The sequence below is a fragment of the Gasterosteus aculeatus genome, chromosome 15 (assembly GCF_964276395.1).
Source record: "Gasterosteus aculeatus chromosome 15, fGasAcu3.hap1.1, whole genome shotgun sequence".
NCBI classification, from domain to species: domain Eukaryota; kingdom Metazoa; phylum Chordata; class Actinopteri; order Perciformes; family Gasterosteidae; genus Gasterosteus; species Gasterosteus aculeatus.
The window spans coordinates 14,511,342-14,533,178 of NC_135703.1; the positions used below are offsets into that span (position 1 = coordinate 14,511,342).

Genomic DNA, 21,837 nt, shown 5'->3' on the forward strand with positions numbered 1-21,837 from the left:
ATTCTGAGTGACAGTGTTCTGGAAATCCCCCACCTAGCCGTTAGCTCCGCCCCCCTCCCTCTGCAGCAGAGGGCATTTACAGCCTGCTGCACAACTCCGCCCGTAGACGACCAAGCGCTCCTCGTCCCGAACGACACGAGCCCCCCAATGGCCCTCCGCAGGACCAGTATATTAAACCAGATGGATTACGGCCGCGAGCCGAAAGACGGGAAGCCGGCTCCGTCGACGGAGGAGCGGCTGGACAGCGGCCTGGACTCGCTGAAGGAGGACGAGTACCAGGCTGTGGCGGCCGAGATCCGTCTGCTGCAGCTGGAGTGCGAGCCGCCGCAGCGCGGACGAGCTGCCCCGGCAGCCGGAGAGCCGCACGAGTGGAAAACGCAAATCACGGAGGACGGAGACACGTAAGTCAAAGCAGGAGGAACTAATATAAAAAAATATTAAAAAAATAAAACGACGCATTGGGATATCTGCGAGTTCTCCGAATGTAACCCCGCGCTCGTGATGTGGCCCGAGCAGAAGGCCCCGCGCGGAGGTCTCGGAGGTAATTCGACGCCTCTCCGGGGAATGCGGTACAACGCACCGCGGCGTCGGGCGATTCTGGGGGGGCTTCGACGTACAATTCGGTCTTTCAAAAGACGACGTCGCGGTGGTGCGAGAAAAACGCGTGACGGCTTCGCTGTCGGATAACGGGGCAGGCGCTGCGTCGTTGGACGTAAACAAAAGGCCATTATCAGGAGGGAATCTACTATGGCCGCGGGTCCGGCTGGGAAAGTCCCAGGCGCGCCGCCAGGGAGTCCGACCGACGCGCGCTCCCGTGATGCGAGGAGAAGGGAAAAACAACAGGGGATAAATCACCAAATCACACCGAGGTTACAAACACAACTTGTGGAATACGCGTCGGCTGCTAGGGAAAAACTGTTTCATATATGAATTAATAGAAAACAATTATGTAACTGAGTTCAGATAAAATGCACCAATAATCGGTTGAACGTGCTCTGTGTGAGGTTTTGTTTGCACAATATCTTTCCTGCTGATGATAATCTGGATAAATCACACAACAATGTTAAACTTATTCGTTTTGAAGACTTTGCAACAGTCTAAAAAATGAACTCTTATGCCTGCAATTGATTCAGCACAATCTTAAATTAAGTCATTTTGTAACTGTTCAGGAGTACCGTATTACAAAAAATAATTTGCAGTGTAAACTATAGATTAGGTCTAACAGTGTTCTACCATTCCTCTCCGTCTCCACAGGCTGCTCCACCTGGCCATCATCCACGAGGCCAAGGACTACATCAGAACCATGATCGACCTGTCCAAGAACACAGACTTCCTCAACACACAGAATGACCAGAGACAGGTACTGAAAGGGACGATCGTCACGTAAAGAATCATTCAAACGTCCTTCGACTCGGTAACTCACCTGTCCTCCACAAACTCCTTCTCGTCCTAGACTCCTCTGCACTTAGCCGTAATAACGAACCAGGCACATGTGTGCCAGCGCCTGCTGGCATCCGGCTGCGACCCCACGCTGGTGGACGACAGCGGGGACACGCCTCTTCACATCGCCTGTCGCCACGGCAACCTGCCGTGCTTCAGCGTCCTCACGCAGAACTGCCCTCTGGAGCATCTGCCCACGGTGATGGCTGCCTGCAACTATCACGGTGAGACAACAAGCAACACGGCCAGGCGTCTCTTTTCCCGCCTATACCGTTTTTTTCAATCTTAAATTGAGACCCGTAAGCTGCTTCTGTGTCAGTTATTAAGCTCTTTCTCTGATTGGTTTCCTGCAGGTCAGAACTGCCTCCACCTGGCCTCAGTTCAGGGTTTCCTGTCCCTGGTGGAGAACATGGTGGATCTCGGAGCTGACATCAACTCAAAGGTGCGCACACAAAAGCTATATATGAGAAAATACACTTCTGTGGCATATAAGTAAGGACCAGCACGCACCTCCAGCTAACACCATCCTGCCTCCTCTCCCGCCCCGTAGGAGCAGCGGAACGGGCGCAGTGCGCTGCACCTGGCCGTGGACCAGCAGAACCTTTCGCTGGTCCAACTGCTGCTGAAGAAAGGAGCGGACCCCAACCTCCTGACCTTCGGGGGCCACACTCCCTTCCACCTCACCTACGGCCGCAACGATAACGACATCAGGAAAGAGCTTTACTCGCTGACCGATCCCGCCTTGCGAGACCTCCCCGACAGCGAGTCGGACAACAGCGAGGAAGAGGAGGACGAGTCCGACGAGGAGGTGCGTGTTCAGAATGCAGAGCGGCCGGCGTTGCGTAAAAAAATCAAAAGAGCTCTCTGGACAACTCCTTGATCTCAATTTTTGATCTCCGTGTGTTTGCAGGTGGGTTACGACGACATACAGTGGAACGGGCATTAGCGGCGAGCAGCGGGGGGAGGAAGTTACAGAGGCAGGAGGATGCGATGATGACAGTAAAAGAACAAGTGAACGGGTTCGGCAGCGTCCGTTACACCCTGAAAATACGTCACGCGGGCCCGACAGCGCTGGAGGTGGGAGACGAGTCGGCCCCGGGCCGCCAGAGGACAGACACGGCGAGCTGTGACGGCAGGGCGAGTTTTGCTCTATGATGAAGAAGGGATGGTTCATATTCGGGGGGGGAACCGCAAATCATGTGTCACAGAAAGCAAGAGAAGAACATCATCCATCCACACAGGCGTACCTGCAACAGCTCTGTTGTATGATATTGTAAATGCTGTGTATACAAAGATGTATTTTTTATGGAGGTGTGAATGTGGACATTCGAGCAGGTTGTACATGTCCAGCACACTCCAGTTAAATTAAAGACACTCATATTTAACATTAAAACAATGTGTATGTGTTCATATGTTTGGGGGGGAGGTGGGTCACATGAGTGATGGCTTGATTGTAAGACTGCAGTCGGTCATCAATGGCAACTGGTTTTAGAGGAAAATGTTATATCTTTGGTAATATTGCTAAAGAAAGCTCAGCTACAACCCAACGTATAATTAACAGTGCACGAAGTTTCCTTTACCGTCCTTCTGTCCGTGTGTCTCTGCTCTATGAAGCGCAACAGCTGAGTTTGAGTTCTACATTTTGCATCGCAGTGCATGACATGCAGAAAAGGGCTGATAACTCATTTCCACCGAATGAGGAACTGGCGGCTAACTGGGCTTGCCACAATTCCTTGTAGCGCCGTGTGTGTTTTGAGAAAACAAAGCACACGAGGCTGGTTGCAGTTATCGGGAACTTTTTGGGAGGGTGGGGTTGAGGAAGGGACAGGAAATTCCCAGCAACACGACACATTCCTGCCTCTTCCTCAAAAGGGTTCTCAATCGTACAACAGGATGCTGCAGTCACGTTTCTGAAAGCTTGTAATGGAAATCAGGTCACTGTCAAGCGGCCCGCTTCACGCACTGCAACCGTTTACATGCACTGTCAACTTGCTACAAACCCAAAAATAATGCATTCAAAACTTTTTTTTAAACTGTAAAAACACCTGCAGTGTTCAAGTTGGACTAAAAGCATATTAAAGAGCTGAATCCATGTGATCTTTGGTGGTTTACAACACATTATACATACACTTTCCCCACCCACTAACATCTGGGAGTGCAAATGCTGTGGGGATTTTTCACACTAAAGTGCGTTTCATACTTTTACCCAGCTGGTATGCGTTTTAGACTTTAGCCGCTTTCGAGGGCAGATGAAACAAAACAATTTACATAAATATTCATACGGTCCTTCCATGTAGAACTCATCCCAGTAAGCTGTATTTTAGCAGAGAAATAAGTTAAAATAATAACTGAAAACATGGCCGGACAAGCTAATGGTGCTCTGAGTCTGACTAACTTCACATTTAAATAAAGTTTACGTTGGTGGCACACAAAGAAAAGGAAATTGGGACACTGGAGTGTTTGATAAAAACATTGTGTTTAATAGAAGTGCAGTCATGTACAGCAGAAGGGAGGGTCGAGACACAGGGGAGAGGATGACTTCCTGTTAACATGGACCTAAACAAGGGCGGGACAATGGTGACTGTCTGATGGGAGGATTCCCACAGCTGTTCCCCCAAGTAAATGAGACTTAAAAGCCCGGTGATGAAACGGGGGAGACGCACACACATCGGGGCGGCCCTGAGTAAATACGATTGGAAGCTCTGTTGTCAGAGCCTGGAGAAGCCACAGGACAACAAAGTCCTCGGGTGGAAGAGGTCTGAGCTCCATCCAATGGGGACTGATGTGAAAGTCTAAATTGGAAGCTGCCCGCAGTACGGCTAGAAAAGGGGGGGGTGATATTATTGGATCCAGTCAGGTCCTGGCTCATGACCAGTAAGAGTGGAGGAGGGACAAGTGCAGGTGGGAAACATATTCTACCCAACCTGGTAATAAGGAACAGATTGTTTCATGTGTTTCAACCTCGCTGTGTGGTACGGACAGTTCTGAACAAGAACATCTCCTTGATAATCTCTCTGGGACGAGAGCGGGGGGGAGGGGGGGTTGCTGAGGGGAGGGGAGGGTTCTGGTGTTTCTGTTCATCCTCTTCAGAGCTTCCCTCACTCTCTCTCAGACAAAGCCACCAGGTGGACATCAATCTCAGCCTCCGACAGAATCCTGGAACACACACACACGCATTGAGAACACGTTCAACCCTGTGAGGCCTCGCTTTGATCTCATCCCTGGTTTGAGTTTTTATAGGAATTTCCAAAACACTATTGTTTAAAAAAAGTATTTTTTAAAAGAGCTCTGATGCACTATTAACAGTGCCAAGACATTGCTATGTTTTCACCCAGTGTAGGCAACACAACTGCAGGTGCAATGGTATCTGTGCAGAGCTGCATGTTTACTTGAACAGCAAATATTGTTATTCAATTTTCCTGTTGTGTGCTTCACTTTGGAAAAACACATTTATGGCAGTGAAAAACTTTGGCCAGGAGGACCCCATCCCTTGCCATGACTGCCTTTACTCTTTGAATGAGGAAAGCACTCACTTGAATTTGGATTCTTTTGTAGTAATTACTCCCACCTCCAGCTCCGAAGGCTTGAAGTCGATGGACAGAACGCTTGCCAGACATGAGATAGCCGTCTGTTTTGAGAAAAAGCATGAGCAAAATCAAATCTGAGAGCTCAGATGATACTTACGGTGTTTATATATAATCATTAAATATTAATGAACAAATGCTATAGCACGCATGTTTATCCACCGGCTTTACTTTTCTACCAACTACATTAATTAGTTAATCATTTTTTAAACATAGTACATTACATGTAGAGCTGTGTGACAGATCACACCTTGTAACACCGTGTGACAATCACCTTTTTTACTTACTAAAAAAAATGATATCTGGCAAGTATTAGCCAATATTTGGAACAGAATAGAAACAGAAAAGAAATAATCAGTTATTAGAATAATTTCAGTGCCTGACTTGTGTAACTGATTCAATGGCTGCCAGCAAAAAGCCACTAAGCATTGCAGTGAGTCTAAGGACACAAACTCAATAACGGCTTTTTGATACGCAAAGCACTTCTTGACCTTCCCTGCTAAAGAAATCCCAAAATAATAACATGACATTCAGGTTCCAGCAGTCAGGTTGCGTGTTCGTTACCTCTATGGTCTGCTGATAGGTCCAATCCAGTTTCTTCTTGACTTTCTTCTCCAGAAAGCTTGTGGCCTCAGTCTGTTTGACTCCAGCTGCTGTGGCCTTAAAGCCACAGTAGTAGCCTGCCGGATCGCACTTGTACAGCTGAGGACCCAACTCTTCATCCATCCCGACCAGGATCATACCTTGGAGGAAGGATGCAAGGCATAGCGGAATGAAGACCGAACAGTAGAAACATCCAGAAACAGTTTTTAAAAATACCAATATCAGGTTTCAAAGCTATAATGTACACAATATTAATTATATTAACAACGCTCTTACCAAAACAGCTTTCAGTAGATTTCAATACATCACAAATTCATGTTAATATAAAAGCATGGACTCATGAAGAAGCTCTAGTCATGAAGAAAAATTATTTAGAAAATGTGTGACACGGTTTTCCACATCTCTAAGAGTCAACTAAGAAAAAAATATGCAACACTAATAATCATAAAGGACACACATGCACACTACTCACAGCAGCCTAGCGGCCTCATCTCAGCGTTCTGTGTGTAGACTTGGGAAAGGTCCGCCATGCGTTTGCACAACATGTCTACAGGGATCTCATAGCCATACTTATACATCCAGTTAGCTGCTTCATACCGCGCCCTCTGCACCTGAGACCTGCTATCAGCTGCACAGAGGAAGAGGCAAAAGAATTTAGGACTGGACAAATGTGACAGAATATGACATTCTTTAACATGGTCGTCAATGATGTAATGACCCATTACATTATTTTTTTAAATGGACGGTACATGGATTACCTGTCATTCCAGTCATAACACAGCCAATGTTCTCTGTAATTTTGAACAGATGAGTAACTGTCAAGGAGTCCAACAGCTTGTCCTGAGAAAAAAAACACAGAAAGATCTGAACATCACATACAACGCGTTCAAGTGTCTAATCTGACCACATTGACATAGAAACATAAACGTGTGTGAGTGTGTGGTCGTGCATACTGACCGGAACTTTCTTTTGTGTGACAACCACAACACAGTCCTTCCCTCTGATCGCTACGGACGTCAGCCCTCCCTGGTTGATGGCTTTGAAGGCATATTCTGAAGACAGACAACAGGGAACGGAGGGCACTTCTAAATTTTGACAATTATGTGCAGACTTATTTCAATTTCAATCACGAACATAGGTAGTTGTTTGAAACGTACCGTGGTTTAAAACACACAGAGCTATGGAAGTATTACACAATTCATACCGTTGTTACATCCTGGTAATGTTTGTTTCACAGATCTTTGGGTAACATTGGAAACTGGTCTTAAGTCCAACATTTCATACAGTTCATTTATGGCGACCATTTTTAAGAGAATGAGGTAATATAATCGGTCGTTATACATAATATAATCATTAAAGCTGTGAACTATTGGTTAGTATGTTATGGTTATGTCACAGACAACTGCTAATCAAAACATGGTTAAATGGTAGCATGGAAAGCTAAATCAACGGAGCTAAGACGTTAGCACAAATGTACCAAAATGAACCAATTAGTTAATGAATAACTACATAACTACATGCAATCATAGGTAAGCATTTATCAGTTGCCCTTATTGAGACTCTTACCAAGTACTGACTCATTTTCTTAATAACAAGAGGCTAGCTAGAGGCTGCCAGCTAACGTTGGTCTTAGCTTGTTAGCAGCTAGTGATGACAGAGCATGTTGAGTTTGGGGCTTTCTTTCACGAACGTCACTCACCGACTTGGTAAAGTCTTCCCTCCGGCGAGAAGATGGTGATATGGCGGTCAAACCCTGCACTCGACCCCCGAGACATGACGGCTGGAAAGAGCGTTAAACTGGTCTAGACTGTTGAAAGTAGAAGCGAGAGGCAACAGAGGCAAAACAAGAAAACACATCTAACGTTACACCGGATGTGATCTCTCTGACTGGAGTCCTCCACTTCCGGGTCAAGTTTGCACACGCTACAACGCTGCACTGATGCTAATGCTAAGAGTAATTAATGCTTAGATGCAAATCGAATCAAATGTAATTTCCCCGTGTCTCAAAAGTTGAATTGAAGAGTTCAGACCACTTTGTTCTTTGTTGTACGTTATTTATTTACAAGTCCACAGTTTATGGTCCAAACATACGAGTTGTGTGTCTGTGTTCAGTGGTTTGTGGTGAGGCACAGCCATCGCTGTGGTACTTCATAGGTGCACCTGTCCTCTGTGTCGTCGTAGGGAACGTGCCACGAGCCTGCTGAAGTCTGGATGATGGTGTCATAGCTGGGAATACTCTAAATAGACACATGGTTAATTGGTTACTGCTCCTTTCACTCGTTCACAATCATCCACTCTCCGTTCGGACACCCCCTGGTCGTCCTCTTTGCTCACCTGAAATCGGACTCTCCTGCCTGCCGCTACGTGCCCGTCCACCACCAGCTGGTGGCCTCGCTGCCACTTGAAGAAGAGCCGGCGGGTGGCTCCGTCTGGCAGGCAGGCCTTGTGGTCCCTCATCAGGTCCCTGCTCACAAACCGACAGTGGTTCCCGGATTGCAGCGCGGCGTACAGCAAGAAGGGGTCATCCTCCGAGCTGACCACACGCAGAGACCGCACGGTTAACTCTGCTTCTTAAACATTGTCAGTAAATAGCCTGTGTTGTCCCTGCTGCGCAAATACATTTTCGTCTTATTCTTTGGTACATATTCCATGCCATTCTTTTCTTTTTTTGTATGTGCTCACATGTTGTCAGTGAAGAAGCAATGAGCCTTCTGCTGGAGGAGCTTCATGTTGTGTCTGTCCCACGACCTGGAGGGTCGCAGCATGTGTTTCCTCCCCAACACCAGCACAGTCAGGCCCTGTCTCTCCAGCTCGGACACCACCGTCAACAGCTGAAACAAACGCGCGCACACCTCAACACACTATATACATGTTAACTACAGAACGCGAATGCCGAATGGCACACACGTCTGTCTCGATACCAGCTCCATGGTGGTGCTTGTTGCAGCTCCTAAATGACAAACACAGATCCTAGATCGGGACACATCTTTGTCTGTTGGTTCTTTTGCTTTATTGTCTCTACAGAACATCTGAGGAAGTGTAAAACAAATATGAACTCACAGCAAAAAGTACAGATAGTCGACACATATCACACATCCTCACCGACAGACACATGTGGGTAGACAAGTGTTGTTAAAATCAGGTATGGGCCAGTTATACAAGCACCTCCTACACACACTGCAGGGTTAGTCATAGTGCAAATGGCTTAAAAGTCCCTAGGTTGGACAGACACATAGGAAGGAACAAACCAGTAAAACAGTGACGGTGTGTGTTTTCTCACCATCTCGGACTGCCTGCCTTTGTCCTTGCTGATATTTGCCACATTCAGCCCATCTACGACGACGTCAAACGCCGGCTTCCTCTCCACAAACACCTTGAACATCTCCAACTCCTAAGCAGAACAAGACAGAAAGAGCAATACCTTGACATGGAGGAGTAGAGAAGCAATGAATATTAGAAAAAATTAAAAAAGAAAAAAAGTTCTCCCTGAATATTCTACTAAAGCACTCCATTTTACACGGGATGACATTGCTGCTTTTTATTGTTGCTATTTAATTAACATTATAACAGAGAGAATAGACATAGTGTACTTTCGTTTTCACTATGTGTGACAATTTGATGATATTTACAGAGCATGCTAGCATTTGCCCACTAACGGAAAACGCTAGTGTTAGGTTATCATCCACAGCAGGGGTCTCTGACCTTTTTTGCCACACGCAGCGGTTTCGTGTTAGATAATATTTCGTGGGCCAGTCTTGAAGGTGCGGCAAAACACAAATGACTTGTGGAAACATTTCTATGCAGTCCATCCAAAGGTTAGCCTAACAAATGTATTTGGGTTCAATGACTCATTGTTAGCAAAGGTAACTGACTTCAGTCACAATTGACTGACTAATTACTTGAATGTCTGACTAAATATTTACAGTAATGACAATGCAAAGGAAGATTATGCAGAGCTCTCCCACAGCCACATGGGGGCTCATTCCTTACTGCGGTCGGGGACTGATCTGAACCCCACCTCTGAGTTGACAGGCCTGATGGTTGGCTGATTTTCTCATTGACTGATCTCAGGCCTGCCAGCAATACATTAATACTGGCAGTTTGACCGACAATACACGCTGTGTTACACGCTAAAGTTTAATAGCTTATAAAACGCCACCCCCGCACTGAGGACCTGGGACCGTTACTCCCTGTCGGACGAAACGTATTTTCAGTTAGACTCACTAATATGACAAAATGTCAAGTGGGCGGCTGTCAGTGCACTCGCAACTATTTTATACGTAAAACATTTGGTTATACTTTACTTCCTCTAAAGAAGTCGCTAAATAACCAAAAACATTTCTATTTATTTTAAATAAAAAATTAGTTACAATATTTTGGTGTCGGTTGTTGAATTTGAACACCACTTGTTCTCTGCTTTGTGCCCTAAAAGGCAAATAATGCTGCAGCGTCTAATAGGCCTCCAGTGCAGGAACATTGTCACTAGTACTTTCACTTTAAGATTGCAGTACTATGGAAATAGTTTTGCAGTGAATTCCCCCGGACGTGAAACTTAACTGTGGTCCCTGCCACCATAGAAATGTTAAAATGTCTGTAATATTCCTCCTTCGTGTCCCGTTGATGCTGCAGTATTATTGCTTTAATTGACTGAACAGATGCACAGTCATTTATTCTACGATGATGTGCAGTTTCACATTGGGGGCTGGTTGTGGGTGGGGGGTCGGGGGGATTTGGGTTGGAGGCTAAATACATCCAAGAAAAAGAGAGACAAAGTCTGGACCTGAGGAGAGTGATTGACTAAAGTGGCAAAAAGGTGCAGAAATAAAACTAATTATAAAATTAAAAAAGAAAGAAGGAAAGATTAAGAGCAGCAGATGGAGGAAAAGAGGGAGGAGAGAAAGCCCAGTATAATTATCCAGGGACTTTCCAGAGCCAACAACGAAACCAGATCATTATGCTGCTGTGGATGATTACACAGTCACACACCACTTATACAATGCATAACATTTACATTATATTTGAGGATCCATTTTTTATTATTCTCTATTCAAAATAGGGCTGATCCCCAAAGATATTAGAAATCCCCTTTGTTATAATTAAATGCAAGGCTTCACCACTAGAAACAAAACAAGCTTCCCAAAAGGGATAAATAATAGTTGCTCTGTTAGTTGGCATTGAATCACACTGGGCTTTTGATTTTTCTGGGCACTCATTGCAGAGTCAAAATGCACGACTCGATCCTCGCGACTCGCGTGTCTGTCTGTGCCTAAAATGACATCACGAATTGATGACTTTATAATCGGCACACGTGGACAAACGCAGGTCCCTCTCGGTCTCCGCCGCTTCACTGTGGTCTCAAGCACCCTGTTTTGCAATTTGCCTTCATTTTAGGAATGAATAAAGTGGAGGTCAGCGCCGTGTCTGTCTGCCTTTCTTATTGCTTCTCCTCGCGGGGGGTAGACGTGATCCAGATTCACATGGTGCTCCACATGCTGGAAATCCCCTCAATTTAACTAACGGTCACACCAACAAACTTCCCCTGACTTCTGAAAAAAACAAAGGAAAGCGTTCTGACTTTCTCTCTGTACAAAAAGAAAAACGCGATATACTATCCAAATATATGCTTATGATACAAGATATTACAAGTTGGTTATCGGAACTATTTCAACTGAACACATTTTTATTTATTTTCATTGGCATTATAAAAAAACAACAACAACAAGTGCATTGCGATCTAGTGGAACGCTTTCTGTCCCTCTCCGCGCGGACTCAGACTTTAGGATGGCAGAGACGTGTTCCGCTGGCCGTCCGTGTCAGAAGCTGATTTATAAATATCACAGTCCAGAGAAGAACAACAGGGAACGACATCTGACGCATCACTCAAGTTTAAAACAACTCCTCAAAAGGAGATCCGATGAGAAGCCGTTATGATCTCATTTATGTTCACTAAGCGGGCTCGACTAGCCTCGACAGTCTGCTGAGTGTGTACCGATGACGCCATCTAGCAGAAGAAGGTAGAGCGATGGGGGGGCTAATGGACCATGCTATTGAACGATCAGACTGGATTCTTCATTTTTGTTGGTTTTAAAAATACGTTTTCCATTTTTGGAACAAAGTCAAACTTTTATTTGACTTTTTATTTCCAACCAACAATTTAAACTAAGCTTAAAAGTACAGAGATGATGTATTATTCGCCGTGTACTGCTTTAATCAGAAAGTTAACATCAGGGTAAATTAGATTAATGGACAAAGTAAATTCAATACAACACTTACATGTTTATTTCATAACTGACAACAAGGAAAATAAATAAATACGTCCTTGTAGAGATGCATTTTGGCAATTTAAATAGTATGGACAACCTTAAATTTAAATGACTAAAGACCCTTCCAGGTATTTGGGACATATGGAAACCCTGCTAAGCACGTGTGTATGTTTGTGTGTATTTGTACCTCTGGTGTAGTTTTGTTAAAAACATCTCGACCCTGAATGATGTCCGTCATCACTCTGTCTTTCAGCTGTTGGTACTCCCCAGCAGTCAGCTGGATGGACTCTAAGCCCGACCCACAACCCCCACACACACCCCTACACACACACACACACACACACACACACATTAATCCAGGAATGACATATTCAGCACTATTCTGCACAAATATGGATGAAACATCTTCCGCAGAGATTAAACTTGAGGTATGAAGTGATGGAATTACTTTGGACTGGCGCTCGCCCAACGTCCTGTCCAGCTCTGCCCCGTCAGACTGAAGACAGAGAAGAAGAGACCGACAGGAAAAAAAGAAACGAGAGTGATGTTAGGTTCATATAAACAAGAGAAAGTGATTAAATGCTGGTTTTATCTTTGTACAGAAAGGGCCGCAGAGACAAAATACAGTGATCCCTCGCCACTTCGCGGTTCACTTATCGCGGATTCGCTATTTCGCGGATTTTCATATTGCATTTTTTTTTTTTTTGGTGCATTGTGCTCTGCATTCTGATTCGCTAAAAACTCACTTCCGAGCCGTTCATTACAGTTCTCCAACGTAATCGATGGTGGCATGTCGGTGTACAAGGATCTTTTTGCAAAGAAGAAAAAAGAGCGACAACAGCTGCCTATCACTATGTTCTTCTCCCGAACAAACACACCTGCACCGCGGGCTTCAGAAGAAGAGAACACTGCAGAGCGCAGTCAGGATGCAGCGGCCCAGTCTGAAGAGCAGTGAAACGGCCTACACGCGAGTCACTGTATTTGTATACATGTAATAGTTGCTAATTGTAAAAAAAAAAAAAAGTTTTCTATTTCGCGGATTTCACTTATCGCGGGTCATTTTCGGAACGTAACCCCCGCGATAAACGAGGGATTACTGTAGCTGAAAACGCATTCTGAAGCTATACCCAAATAGAATGAAGGTTTATTGACAACATTATAGTTTTCATAGCAGCACCATTTAAAACTTATCAAATAACATCTGCATCAGTCAATCAGTTGTGTTTTTTAATGTTTCTAAAATGATGAATAAAGTCAAACAAAAAAACATGTGGGTCTGGCCTCAGTTCCCCCCTAAGCCAGTTCGGCATCTCTCTCTCGCACCTCTCAAACCAGGTCTTGATGGTGTTGGCGAGGCCGTGCTGGGGGTAGATCTGGTTGTTTCGCATGTAGAGCAGTACCTTCAGCAGCCTCTCCTGCTGCTCAGACTGAGACATGGCCTCGGCCTCCTTCCCCCCTTCATCCTCCGTCTTCCTCGCTCCCTTAAACAGAGCGTTCCAGGTCTCCGGGTGTGGGCTCAGTCCCTTCTCCATCACCTCATCGTAGAGAGCCCAGGCAGTGGTCGCGTCACCATTTAACAACGCCGCCGCGATGATATCCCCATAGTTGCGCGGTGACGGGGTAAAGACCTGGAATGTAAAACCGGGTGACGGTGGAGAAGGGATGCCATGTCCTCCAGCTGTGGTTTGAGATGTTTACGATAAAAAATCAAACAGCTGTTCACCTTCTTTAGCTCACCCAGGATGACGAGAGCCTCCTGCCACTTCTCCGTCCGGCAGAAGGACTTGATGAAGAGGCTGGAGGCTCCCGTCTCCAGAGAGGGGAAATTTCCCCGCATAATGTCATAGACATCAAACACCTCGGCGTTGTGGCCACCGCTCACACACAGCGTCAGGTACCGTAGAAGCAGCTCATAGGACAGCGTCCCCGTTTCCATGGCTGCGAAGGTCAGCAGGGACCTGTGGCAGAAAGGTGCATCGATGTGCCTCGCTTGTGTCTCCCGCCATTTGGTCAAACAGTAAAACCAAGAAATGGGCCCAAAAGAATGTCAACAATAAAATCCCAGACAAACACACTCGTCCTGCGCTCACTTGGCAATGTCCAGCTCCGCCCCGCGGGTGAACAGCACACACATCATCTGGATGTCAAAGCGTGGATGATTTCCCAGAGACTCCTTCAGCGTCCTCCACTCTGCAGCAGAGAGCGGCCGGGTGGGAGGCTGCACCTTTGCTGGAAGTGAAGAAAAACAAAAACAAAGACTCTCAAACACTTTCATGGACGCAGTTAGTCTTCATAAAGACAGCAGAAAAAACTAAAAAACTCCAGAAGTTCCTGCATACAAGTTGTTTTCTACAATGTTGTTGTATTTTGCATGACGGAGGGTGTAAGAGAGAAGCTTCTGAGTGCAGAAAGATGCCTCCTAATAAAGTAGATAGTTCGTGGGTGTCCTACCTGCTCCTCTTGGTGTCCTCCCCTCAGGCTCGCCTCCATGCCGCTCCTCATCCTGAGAGACCGCAGATGTTTTTCTCTTCAGCATCTCTGCCGTCCTCTTTGCCGTCCCAGCAGCAAACACAGATTTGTGGGAAGAAGGTCTCTGCCAAAGGGCGGCGCTCTTGCCTCCTCCCTTCGTAGCACCATCCCACAATTCCTCCTCCCTACGTCTGACTGTGCTGTTTCTTACTCCTCCCTGTCCATCAGTCTGTCGGCTGTTCCCTGTGTCTGTCGGTCTGCCTCCTGGCTTTGGGTTATTGTGTCTGGTGCATAGAAAGCGGGCAGCGAAGGGCAGCTGTGATGTCTTGCGCACAGAAGCGTTTAGTGTGTAGAAAGCCGAACCTCCCTGGTAGAAGAACGACTTGGAGGCTTTCAGGCATAATCGGACTTTTATTATCAAGCTGGAGCCCATAATTTATCATGGGGTTGTGAGAATGTAATGTGAATTATCTATTATTACACAGGACTTCAGTTATAAATCAGGTAAAAACGGTCACGTTGTCATATACAAACTGGTGAAACATTTATTTCCTAAACCAACTGAAGAAAAAACATGCTGTTAGTCACACGAATCAATAACCAGGTATGAGACTAGCATGCTAATAACCTTGCTGTTTTTGTTAATGCTAGTAGTATCTTGGAGAAAAATGTCCTTCTCTCGTTGGTTCTATTAGTAACTGTAACGCATTAAAGGCGACTCACACTCTTTTTCGGTATCCAATTCAAATACAGCTTCTTTCTTTCTACTTTATGGATAAACACAACTGAGAGTTGCAAGCATGACTCGAGTCGCGCTACATGACGTCATCAACGCTTGACAGATGCGTTTGTGAACTGTCAAGTTAAAAGACCGGAATAAGCTATTTGCTTTCAAATTATATCACTTGAAAAAAAAAAAAAATACATACATATAGAAACACACATATATATATATATGTGTGTGTGTGTGTGTGTGTGTGTGTGTGTGTGTGTGTGTGTGTGTGTGTGTGTGTGTGTTGTGTGTATATATGTACATATACATACAGAGATTTGTATAAAATGTATATGAGATTTTGCAAAAAATACCAAATAAATCAGTTGAGAAAATTGTATGTATTGTATCTTGGTTGTAAAAAGACTGGAGGCTAATTTTCATAAATGCATAGCTGACTTTTTCATCCATATTTTATTTATAACAGTAGAACCTTTTTGAAGAACACATACTTTAGTGTTTACGGCTTTTTTACGGTTTACGTTTCCCAAAAGTAATAACATCAAGCTTTTATTTTGAAATAGGAAATCCAAAGCAAAGCAACATAGACAGCAGCTTGACGTTGTTACGCATTTGTTACGCAGCTTTACTGCGTTTGTTTGCGAGTATACTTCCACTTATGGGGATCGAAAGGTTATAGTGAACGAAGTATTTTATTAATCTGAGAGAAGGTAACACTATGACTAAAGAACAACTGCCTCAATGGGCGGATATTTTGAAAAAACGGTTAGAAAACACCCCAAAAGGTGAGACGAAATGTGAATTACTGTCACTCGCTGGCTAACGTTTGCTAACTTATAGCTGAAGTCGTTGGTTAGCGGAGTCTCCGCTCACTTGCTCTTCACTTCCATGTTTCTGCACAGACGACAGAAGCGACGAGGAGAAGAAAGCCGAGGAAACGCATCTGTTCAGCAGATACTACACGCAGTGGAAGGGAGGAGGCGACAAAGACCAGTCCTACAAGAACATCCCACGCTTTTACTACAGGGTACTATTTAAATAACGTTACACAACACAATGCAAAGCTGTATTGTGTTACAACACACATGACAGCGTTCATACCTAAATCCCACCTCAATGTTCCAAGTTTCATCAGACCATCATTTTCCATTTTGAAGAGAAATGTCACATTTCTGCCCTAAAATATTTAAGATACAATATTAGTGTAAACAAGCTATTTTATTTTAGGACACCGTAGGTTGTATTAATGATATCCGTCATCAGAACTTTGGCATTGGGGATGATGGTGATGATGTTGCGGTTGTTTTTCAGCTACCGGCAGAGGATGAAGTTTTACTACAGAAACTGCGAGAGGAATCCAGAGCCGTCTTCCTCCAGAGGAAGAGCAGAGAACTGCTGGATAATGAGGAACTACAAGTAAAACACACACGCACACACAGGTTTCAGACCCACAACAGACATGAACAACGTCCACATCGCTGTCCCTTTATCCGCTTGTCTTGCCTGTAGAATCTGTGGTTCCTGCTCGACAAGCACCAGGTGCCTCCGATGAGCGGAGAGGAGGCCATGATCAGCTACGAGGCCTACCTGCAGGTGGCGGAGAAGGCCGGGGCCAAGTGCCAGTAAGTAGCAGGAAGTAGACGTTTATTGGCCCCCGGCGCGGTTCGGGTAAAACCCCATTGTGCCGATCCTTCTTTTTGTCTTCTGGCGTCGCTGGGCCTTTCCTGGGATTACTGTAAATTCAGACAAGTCACATAATGTCGTCCGGATCGAACAGATACATTTTTATTAAAAGTAAAAACTCCTCTCCCCTCCTTCCTCCAGAAAATTCTTCACAGCCAGAGTGTACTCCAAGCTGCTCCACAGCGACCCGTACGGCAGGATCTCCATCATGCAGTTCTTTAACTACGTCATGAGGAAAGGTCTGGACCGGGACCTTTGTTATAGTAATACCAGTGTACTTCATTTAAACTATTGGTGAATATATTGTGACTGGATGTCGCCCGTTTCTGTTCCCTCTGTCCATCTAGTGTGGCTGCATCAGACCCGGATCGGTCTCAGCCTGTATGACGTAGCAGGACAAGGCCACCTCAGAGAGTCGGTGAGCATTTCCATCATAACCAGCCGTTATAAGAATAATGGCTTCCTTTAAGAGTTGGATGACAAAGCCCTCGTTCTGCATAGGATCTAGAGAACTACATCCTGGAGCTGATCCCCACTCTGCCTCAGCTGGACGGACTGGAGAAGTCTTTCTACTCTTTCTACGTCTGCACCGCCGTTCGAAAGTTCTTTTTCTTTCTCGACCCCCTGCGAACAGGTGAGCCTGAACCCCACACAGGTAAAATGCACCTTTTGGGGTTGATGGAAGCTTAGCGCTGAGGACGTTTGTCCCTGCCGTTTTTCCTTCTTCAGGGAAGATCAAAATCCAGGATATATTGGCCTGCAGTTTTCTGGATGACTTATTGGAGGTAGACATTTCTTTTTTCACTACTGATAACATGCAATGAATGTATTTGGTTTCTACACTTCAAGCAGTTAAAATATCAAAAATGCATGTTTTTAAAGGGACAAATACAGGACATGTATATGAATGAATGTTTTTTTCTTTGTCTTATGAAACCGTCCGACATTACAGAGCAGATACAATGTTGTGCCATTCCCACGACTGTAAAGGCCAGCTCATGTAATTGCTTGCTTTCTTCTACTGTCTTCTGTCCCTCTGGGCATTTAGCTGAGAGACGAGGAGCTTTCTAAAGAGAGTCAGGAGTCCAACTGGTTCTCAGCCCCCTCCGCTCTCCGAGTCTACGGTGAGACGGCGTCTCCGCTTGAACGACAGGCCTTCGGTCTCCGATCGAACGCTTTGGGTTCCTGCTGTTTCTGGATGCTTTCTACCTCTCCTTCTCCACAGGCCAGTACCTCAACCTGGATAAGGACCACAACGGCATGTTGAGCAAAGAGGAGCTCTCGCGCTACGGCACGGCCACGCTCACCTCGGTTTTCCTGGACCGAGTGTTTCAGGAGTGTCTCACCTACGATGGAGAAATGGTACGATCACACGCAGGACCGGTCGGAGAGTTGTGTGAGCCATACGGCTCCGAATGGGGTGCTTTTACGATGGTGGATTATTAACGCACCGTTTGATTCGTTAGTTCACGGCGGGTTGAGATCTGGCGATTTGCCGTTGCGTTCGCCCTCCTCATTTCTATTAATGATCTTGAAACGTCTGTATGTTAATGTTCAACTTCAAACCAACTAGTCAGGTCCCGCTTGAGGTGCTCAGTGAGTCAGTATGTCCTGTCTCCTATGGGCAGCTGACACACACGTTTTAATGAGTAATCTTTAGAATGATTCGGCATTGGTCTAATCTCTGCTCTGCGGATAGTTGGTCCGATTAAAATACGACATTTACTGTAAGAATGATTTATTGTTTTGCTCTCCTCCTCCCTCCTACCTAAGGACTACAAGACCTATCTAGACTTTGTATTGGCCTTGGAGAACCGGAAGGAGCCTGCAGCGTTGCAGTATATTTTCAAACTTCTGGACATGGACAATCAGGGACACCTCAACGTCTTTTCCCTCAACTACTTCTTCAGGGTAAGTCTCTTTCCAAGGCTCGCGCCCAGCTTGCGTCAGTGTATGATGATGGTGATACTGTTGTGTTTTCAGGCCATTCAGGAGCAGATGAAACTCCATGGTCAGGAGCCGGTCACCTTCCAGGATGTCAAGGTATATTGTGCACACACACACAAATAGAGCCACGTTGTTTGGGCTTTGATACTCATCAATAGCCTCACTGCCCTGTGCCCAGGATGAGATCTTTGACATGGTGAAGCCCAAAGACCCCTACAAGATCACCCTCCAGGACTTGGTAAACAGTTGCCAGGGCGACACCGTCGCCAGCATCCTCATCGACCTCAACGGCTTCTGGACCTACGAGAATAGAGAAGTGCTGGTCGCCAACGACAGCGACAACAACCGAGGGGACCTCGACGACTCCTGAGGAGGACTTGGGGACTCAACTCTTACTGCTGACTCAGGTCAGCTGGGAACGTTTTAGCTCAACGTCACCGTTGTGAAAACCTTCTGACCTTTCATTGTATTCCATATTTTCTGTAAAAAATGTTCTTGAAAATAAACGTTTATGCCCAAATGTTTTATTTTTAATTTATTAATTTAAATGAAATCCCATAACTATGTTGACATTTTGTGTTGTAGATTTAAAAAGTAATATAAAACTATAAATGAACAATATTTGCTGAATGGAATGATTGGGGTCGATAGAAAAGCCTTCATGGTTTGAATGCTTAGTAAATAATAACATTTAGCAATCATTGTAACACAATGGGACAACTGTGAAAAACGAAATGTCAGGTAAAATGAAAAAAAAGACTCCTTGTGAATGTTTTATTAACTGAGGACATAAATATGTACATATTCGTTGACGTTTAGTTAAAGTCGGCCCTTTTACAGATACAAAATGACTGTCCTTCATTGACTAGTGAAAGACATTCAGACAAAATGTTCTTAACAAGCCCGTTAAAAAAGAAAAACTTGAGCAGGATCATTTAAAAAAAGAGGAATGCTAAACACTGCTGCTGTGAGATCTGAGGCCACACAGCCGTGTCAGTGGATATAAATAACATTAAGCAGCTTACTCTAGCTTGAACTCAGCATTGCAGCTTCAGCTCGGCTAAACGCTCATGAAAGGCTTTTAGAAGGACACTTAAAGAAAGGAGGAGGAAACCAAAGTTACTAATTAATCCACCAAAACCAGCCTCATACCAAGGATTTGAGCTCTTGGAGTAACAGGCCTTAGTTAATAACGGCATATTACAGGGACCTGTTCAAAGAGCAGGAAGGCGAAGCAGCCTGGAGGAAGTACTCGTGACTCAAAAGGCTGAAGCAGCAGGGTCTCCGTACTGTGTGTACGTCATCATTCCCTGCTTATCCCTGGAACTAAAAAAACTACCCCCGCCCCCTTTACGCTTTAACAATGCACATGCCAGGTGTACGCATTGCTGCCAGAGACAAGTAACTGAGGCAGAGGAGACAAAGGCCGAGGCAGTACCGGTGTCCGACCACGGCTTTGCAAAAAGTGTCTGAACTTGGCAAATGTCTGATGCTACTTATTCACACAAACACATTCACACATAAGGCGAGTGCAGCCACTTCCACAGCGCTTTCATTTCCCCTGCACAGTGGACTAAACACAACCACACTATTAATCTACAGTATACTGCTCCTTAATTAAGGCTTCCCCACCGACAGAAATGTGTGGACGTTGTTTTCAGGAGGGGAGGGGGGAGGGCACCCTGTTGGCGTCTGTGGTGTTCACAGGAGGTTCGGGGTCCATATCGAAGCTGATGTTTACGAAGGAGGCTCTGGATGCTTCTGGCTGCTCCACGGTGGCGGGATGAGGATCCTCCTGCTCGCCGCTTTGCTGCTCCGCGAAACGACGCTCCGCCGCCTCGGCCAAGCGGTCCTCCTCCTCTTCCTCCTCCTCCTGTGTGGGCCGGGAGAGGGCGGGGGGGGGGGGGTTCATGGAGATATATATATCTGTTTGACAACTGATGTTTGTTTTCTTTTTCCGGCCTCTGTTTTTAACTGGTACGACTTTATTCGTATGTCTGCGTATGTGCCATACCTCTTTCTTTATACGGTAGTACTCGTCAATTGCATATTGGTATTTAGGAGAGGTGATGCCGAACAGAGAGGCCAGTCTCTCTCCCATGTAGTCGCACACTATGGGGACAAACAGCAGCGATATGTTCCTCGGTCTGTAAAAACCATAATGATACTTCAGGGTGCGATTGGGCCCGGCTTTACCTGAGATGGTGGAGGTGCCCATTCTCCACATGTGGAACCAGAAGTACGGAGCCCACGTCAGTTTGGACTAAAATAAAACAAAAGAAGAGAGAAATAGAAGAGGACGTGACAAATAGAGCATATGTCTGCTGGTCAACCCCCCCAAAAAACAACAACAGGTTTCAACGTACCGTATCAACAGCAATGACTTCTCTGTTGACAGGCTCCTCCGTGTCCTCCTCATCGGTGCTGAACTCCTCCATCGTCTCCCCACTGGCGAAGAAGATGGTCCTGCGTGGAACCTTCACCCTCGCGGCGGAGTCTCCCATCTCCACCCTGTCGAAGTCGGTCGCCCCCGCTGGATCCTGTTAAACAGACAGTACGTGGATCCGTGTGCCATCACTCCTCTAGCAACATCTCAACAAGACGAGTTAATGTGTTCTCAGATGAACCCTCCCTCACTGAGATGTAACTTAACTACGCAGCAGTTACTAAACTATAGTTCTACACAGTGAGGTGAGTGAATGGTCCTACGTGTTGAGACAGAACTCGCTTAGGTTCTTGTCAGACGGGTTCCGGCTCCGGTCCGTAAACTAGCCCGAGGCAACGTTAGCTAACTTTGTGGCTGTTGACGGTTAGCTTCTGAGCTAAGGAAACTATTCGCTATTAATCTAAAAACGAGTTGTTGTTTTTTTCATTCACAAACACCGACTAACCTTATCAGTGTCCATGGTTTGCCCCAGTGAAACATTGACATTAGTTAAATACAACGACATATCTTCCATCGCAATTAACGTCGGCTCTTCCACCTCACCGAGATACACAGAGACGCTCTCTGTGTTCCGACAGCACTACTTCCGGTTGGAAGATATTCAGAATAAAAGATTTCGGGTCAAATCGGGTTTTCCCGTAAGTCGCTGTATTTGGTGCTAACTCTCCG

The 21,837-nt window shown here is 45.6% G+C and overlaps 5 protein-coding genes across 7 annotated transcripts; 2 read left to right on the top strand and 3 right to left on the bottom strand.

The window, feature by feature from the left end:
• On the top strand, positions 1–2,833 carry nfkbiab (nuclear factor of kappa light polypeptide gene enhancer in B-cells inhibitor, alpha b). The gene is made up of 6 exons (XM_040199594.2): positions 1–401; positions 1,255–1,360; positions 1,454–1,664; positions 1,794–1,882; positions 1,991–2,248; positions 2,351–2,833. The coding sequence occupies exons 1-6, from the start codon at positions 148–150 to the stop codon at positions 2,384–2,386; spliced, it is 954 nt and encodes a 317-aa protein (XP_040055528.2). The 5' UTR covers positions 1–147; the 3' UTR covers positions 2,387–2,833.
• A 1,066-nt stretch (positions 2,834–3,899) lies between these two features.
• On the bottom strand, positions 3,900–7,571 carry psma6a (proteasome 20S subunit alpha 6a). Its single transcript, XM_040199598.2, has 7 exons — positions 7,327–7,571; positions 6,585–6,679; positions 6,386–6,467; positions 6,100–6,255; positions 5,589–5,767; positions 4,974–5,068; positions 3,900–4,596 (listed from the first exon to the last, which is right to left on the bottom strand). The coding sequence occupies exons 1-7, from the start codon at positions 7,400–7,402 to the stop codon at positions 4,539–4,541; spliced, it is 741 nt and encodes a 246-aa protein (XP_040055532.1). The 5' UTR covers positions 7,403–7,571; the 3' UTR covers positions 3,900–4,538.
• An 89-nt stretch (positions 7,572–7,660) lies between these two features.
• On the bottom strand, positions 7,661–15,196 carry prorp (protein only RNase P catalytic subunit). 3 transcript variants are annotated; one of them, XM_078089046.1, is made up of 11 exons: positions 14,342–15,189; positions 13,981–14,119; positions 13,705–13,848; positions 13,614–13,638; positions 13,214–13,518; positions 12,339–12,386; positions 12,078–12,210; positions 8,908–9,018; positions 8,310–8,458; positions 7,962–8,160; positions 7,661–7,864 (listed from the first exon to the last, which is right to left on the bottom strand). In XM_078089046.1, the coding sequence occupies exons 1-11, from the start codon at positions 14,790–14,792 to the stop codon at positions 7,736–7,738; spliced, it is 1,833 nt and encodes a 610-aa protein (XP_077945172.1). In that variant the 5' UTR covers positions 14,793–15,189; the 3' UTR covers positions 7,661–7,735. The 3 variants fall into 3 exon arrangements, with proteins under 3 accessions (XP_077945172.1, XP_040055529.2, XP_040055531.2); XM_040199595.2 differs by having other exon boundaries at positions 13,614–13,848; positions 14,342–15,196; XM_040199597.2 differs by having other exon boundaries at positions 7,962–8,091; positions 13,614–13,848; positions 14,342–15,192.
• A 390-nt stretch (positions 15,197–15,586) lies between these two features.
• ppp2r3c (protein phosphatase 2, regulatory subunit B'', gamma) lies at positions 15,587–19,242 on the top strand. The gene is made up of 13 exons (XM_040199245.2): positions 15,587–15,877; positions 15,995–16,119; positions 16,404–16,508; positions 16,602–16,714; positions 16,917–17,014; positions 17,123–17,193; positions 17,277–17,409; positions 17,505–17,560; positions 17,824–17,899; positions 18,001–18,137; positions 18,549–18,686; positions 18,759–18,818; positions 18,901–19,242. Exons 1-13 carry the CDS (start codon positions 15,811–15,813, stop codon positions 19,090–19,092), a joined length of 1,371 nt encoding a protein of 456 aa, XP_040055179.2. The 5' UTR covers positions 15,587–15,810; the 3' UTR covers positions 19,093–19,242.
• A 240-nt stretch (positions 19,243–19,482) lies between these two features.
• fam177a1 (family with sequence similarity 177 member A1) lies at positions 19,483–21,799 on the bottom strand. The gene is made up of 5 exons (XM_078089047.1): positions 21,614–21,799; positions 21,089–21,262; positions 20,919–20,985; positions 20,737–20,834; positions 19,483–20,595 (listed from the first exon to the last, which is right to left on the bottom strand). The coding sequence occupies exons 1-5, from the start codon at positions 21,680–21,682 to the stop codon at positions 20,380–20,382; spliced, it is 624 nt and encodes a 207-aa protein (XP_077945173.1). The 5' UTR covers positions 21,683–21,799; the 3' UTR covers positions 19,483–20,379.
• Between the last annotated feature and the right edge of the window lie 38 nt (positions 21,800–21,837).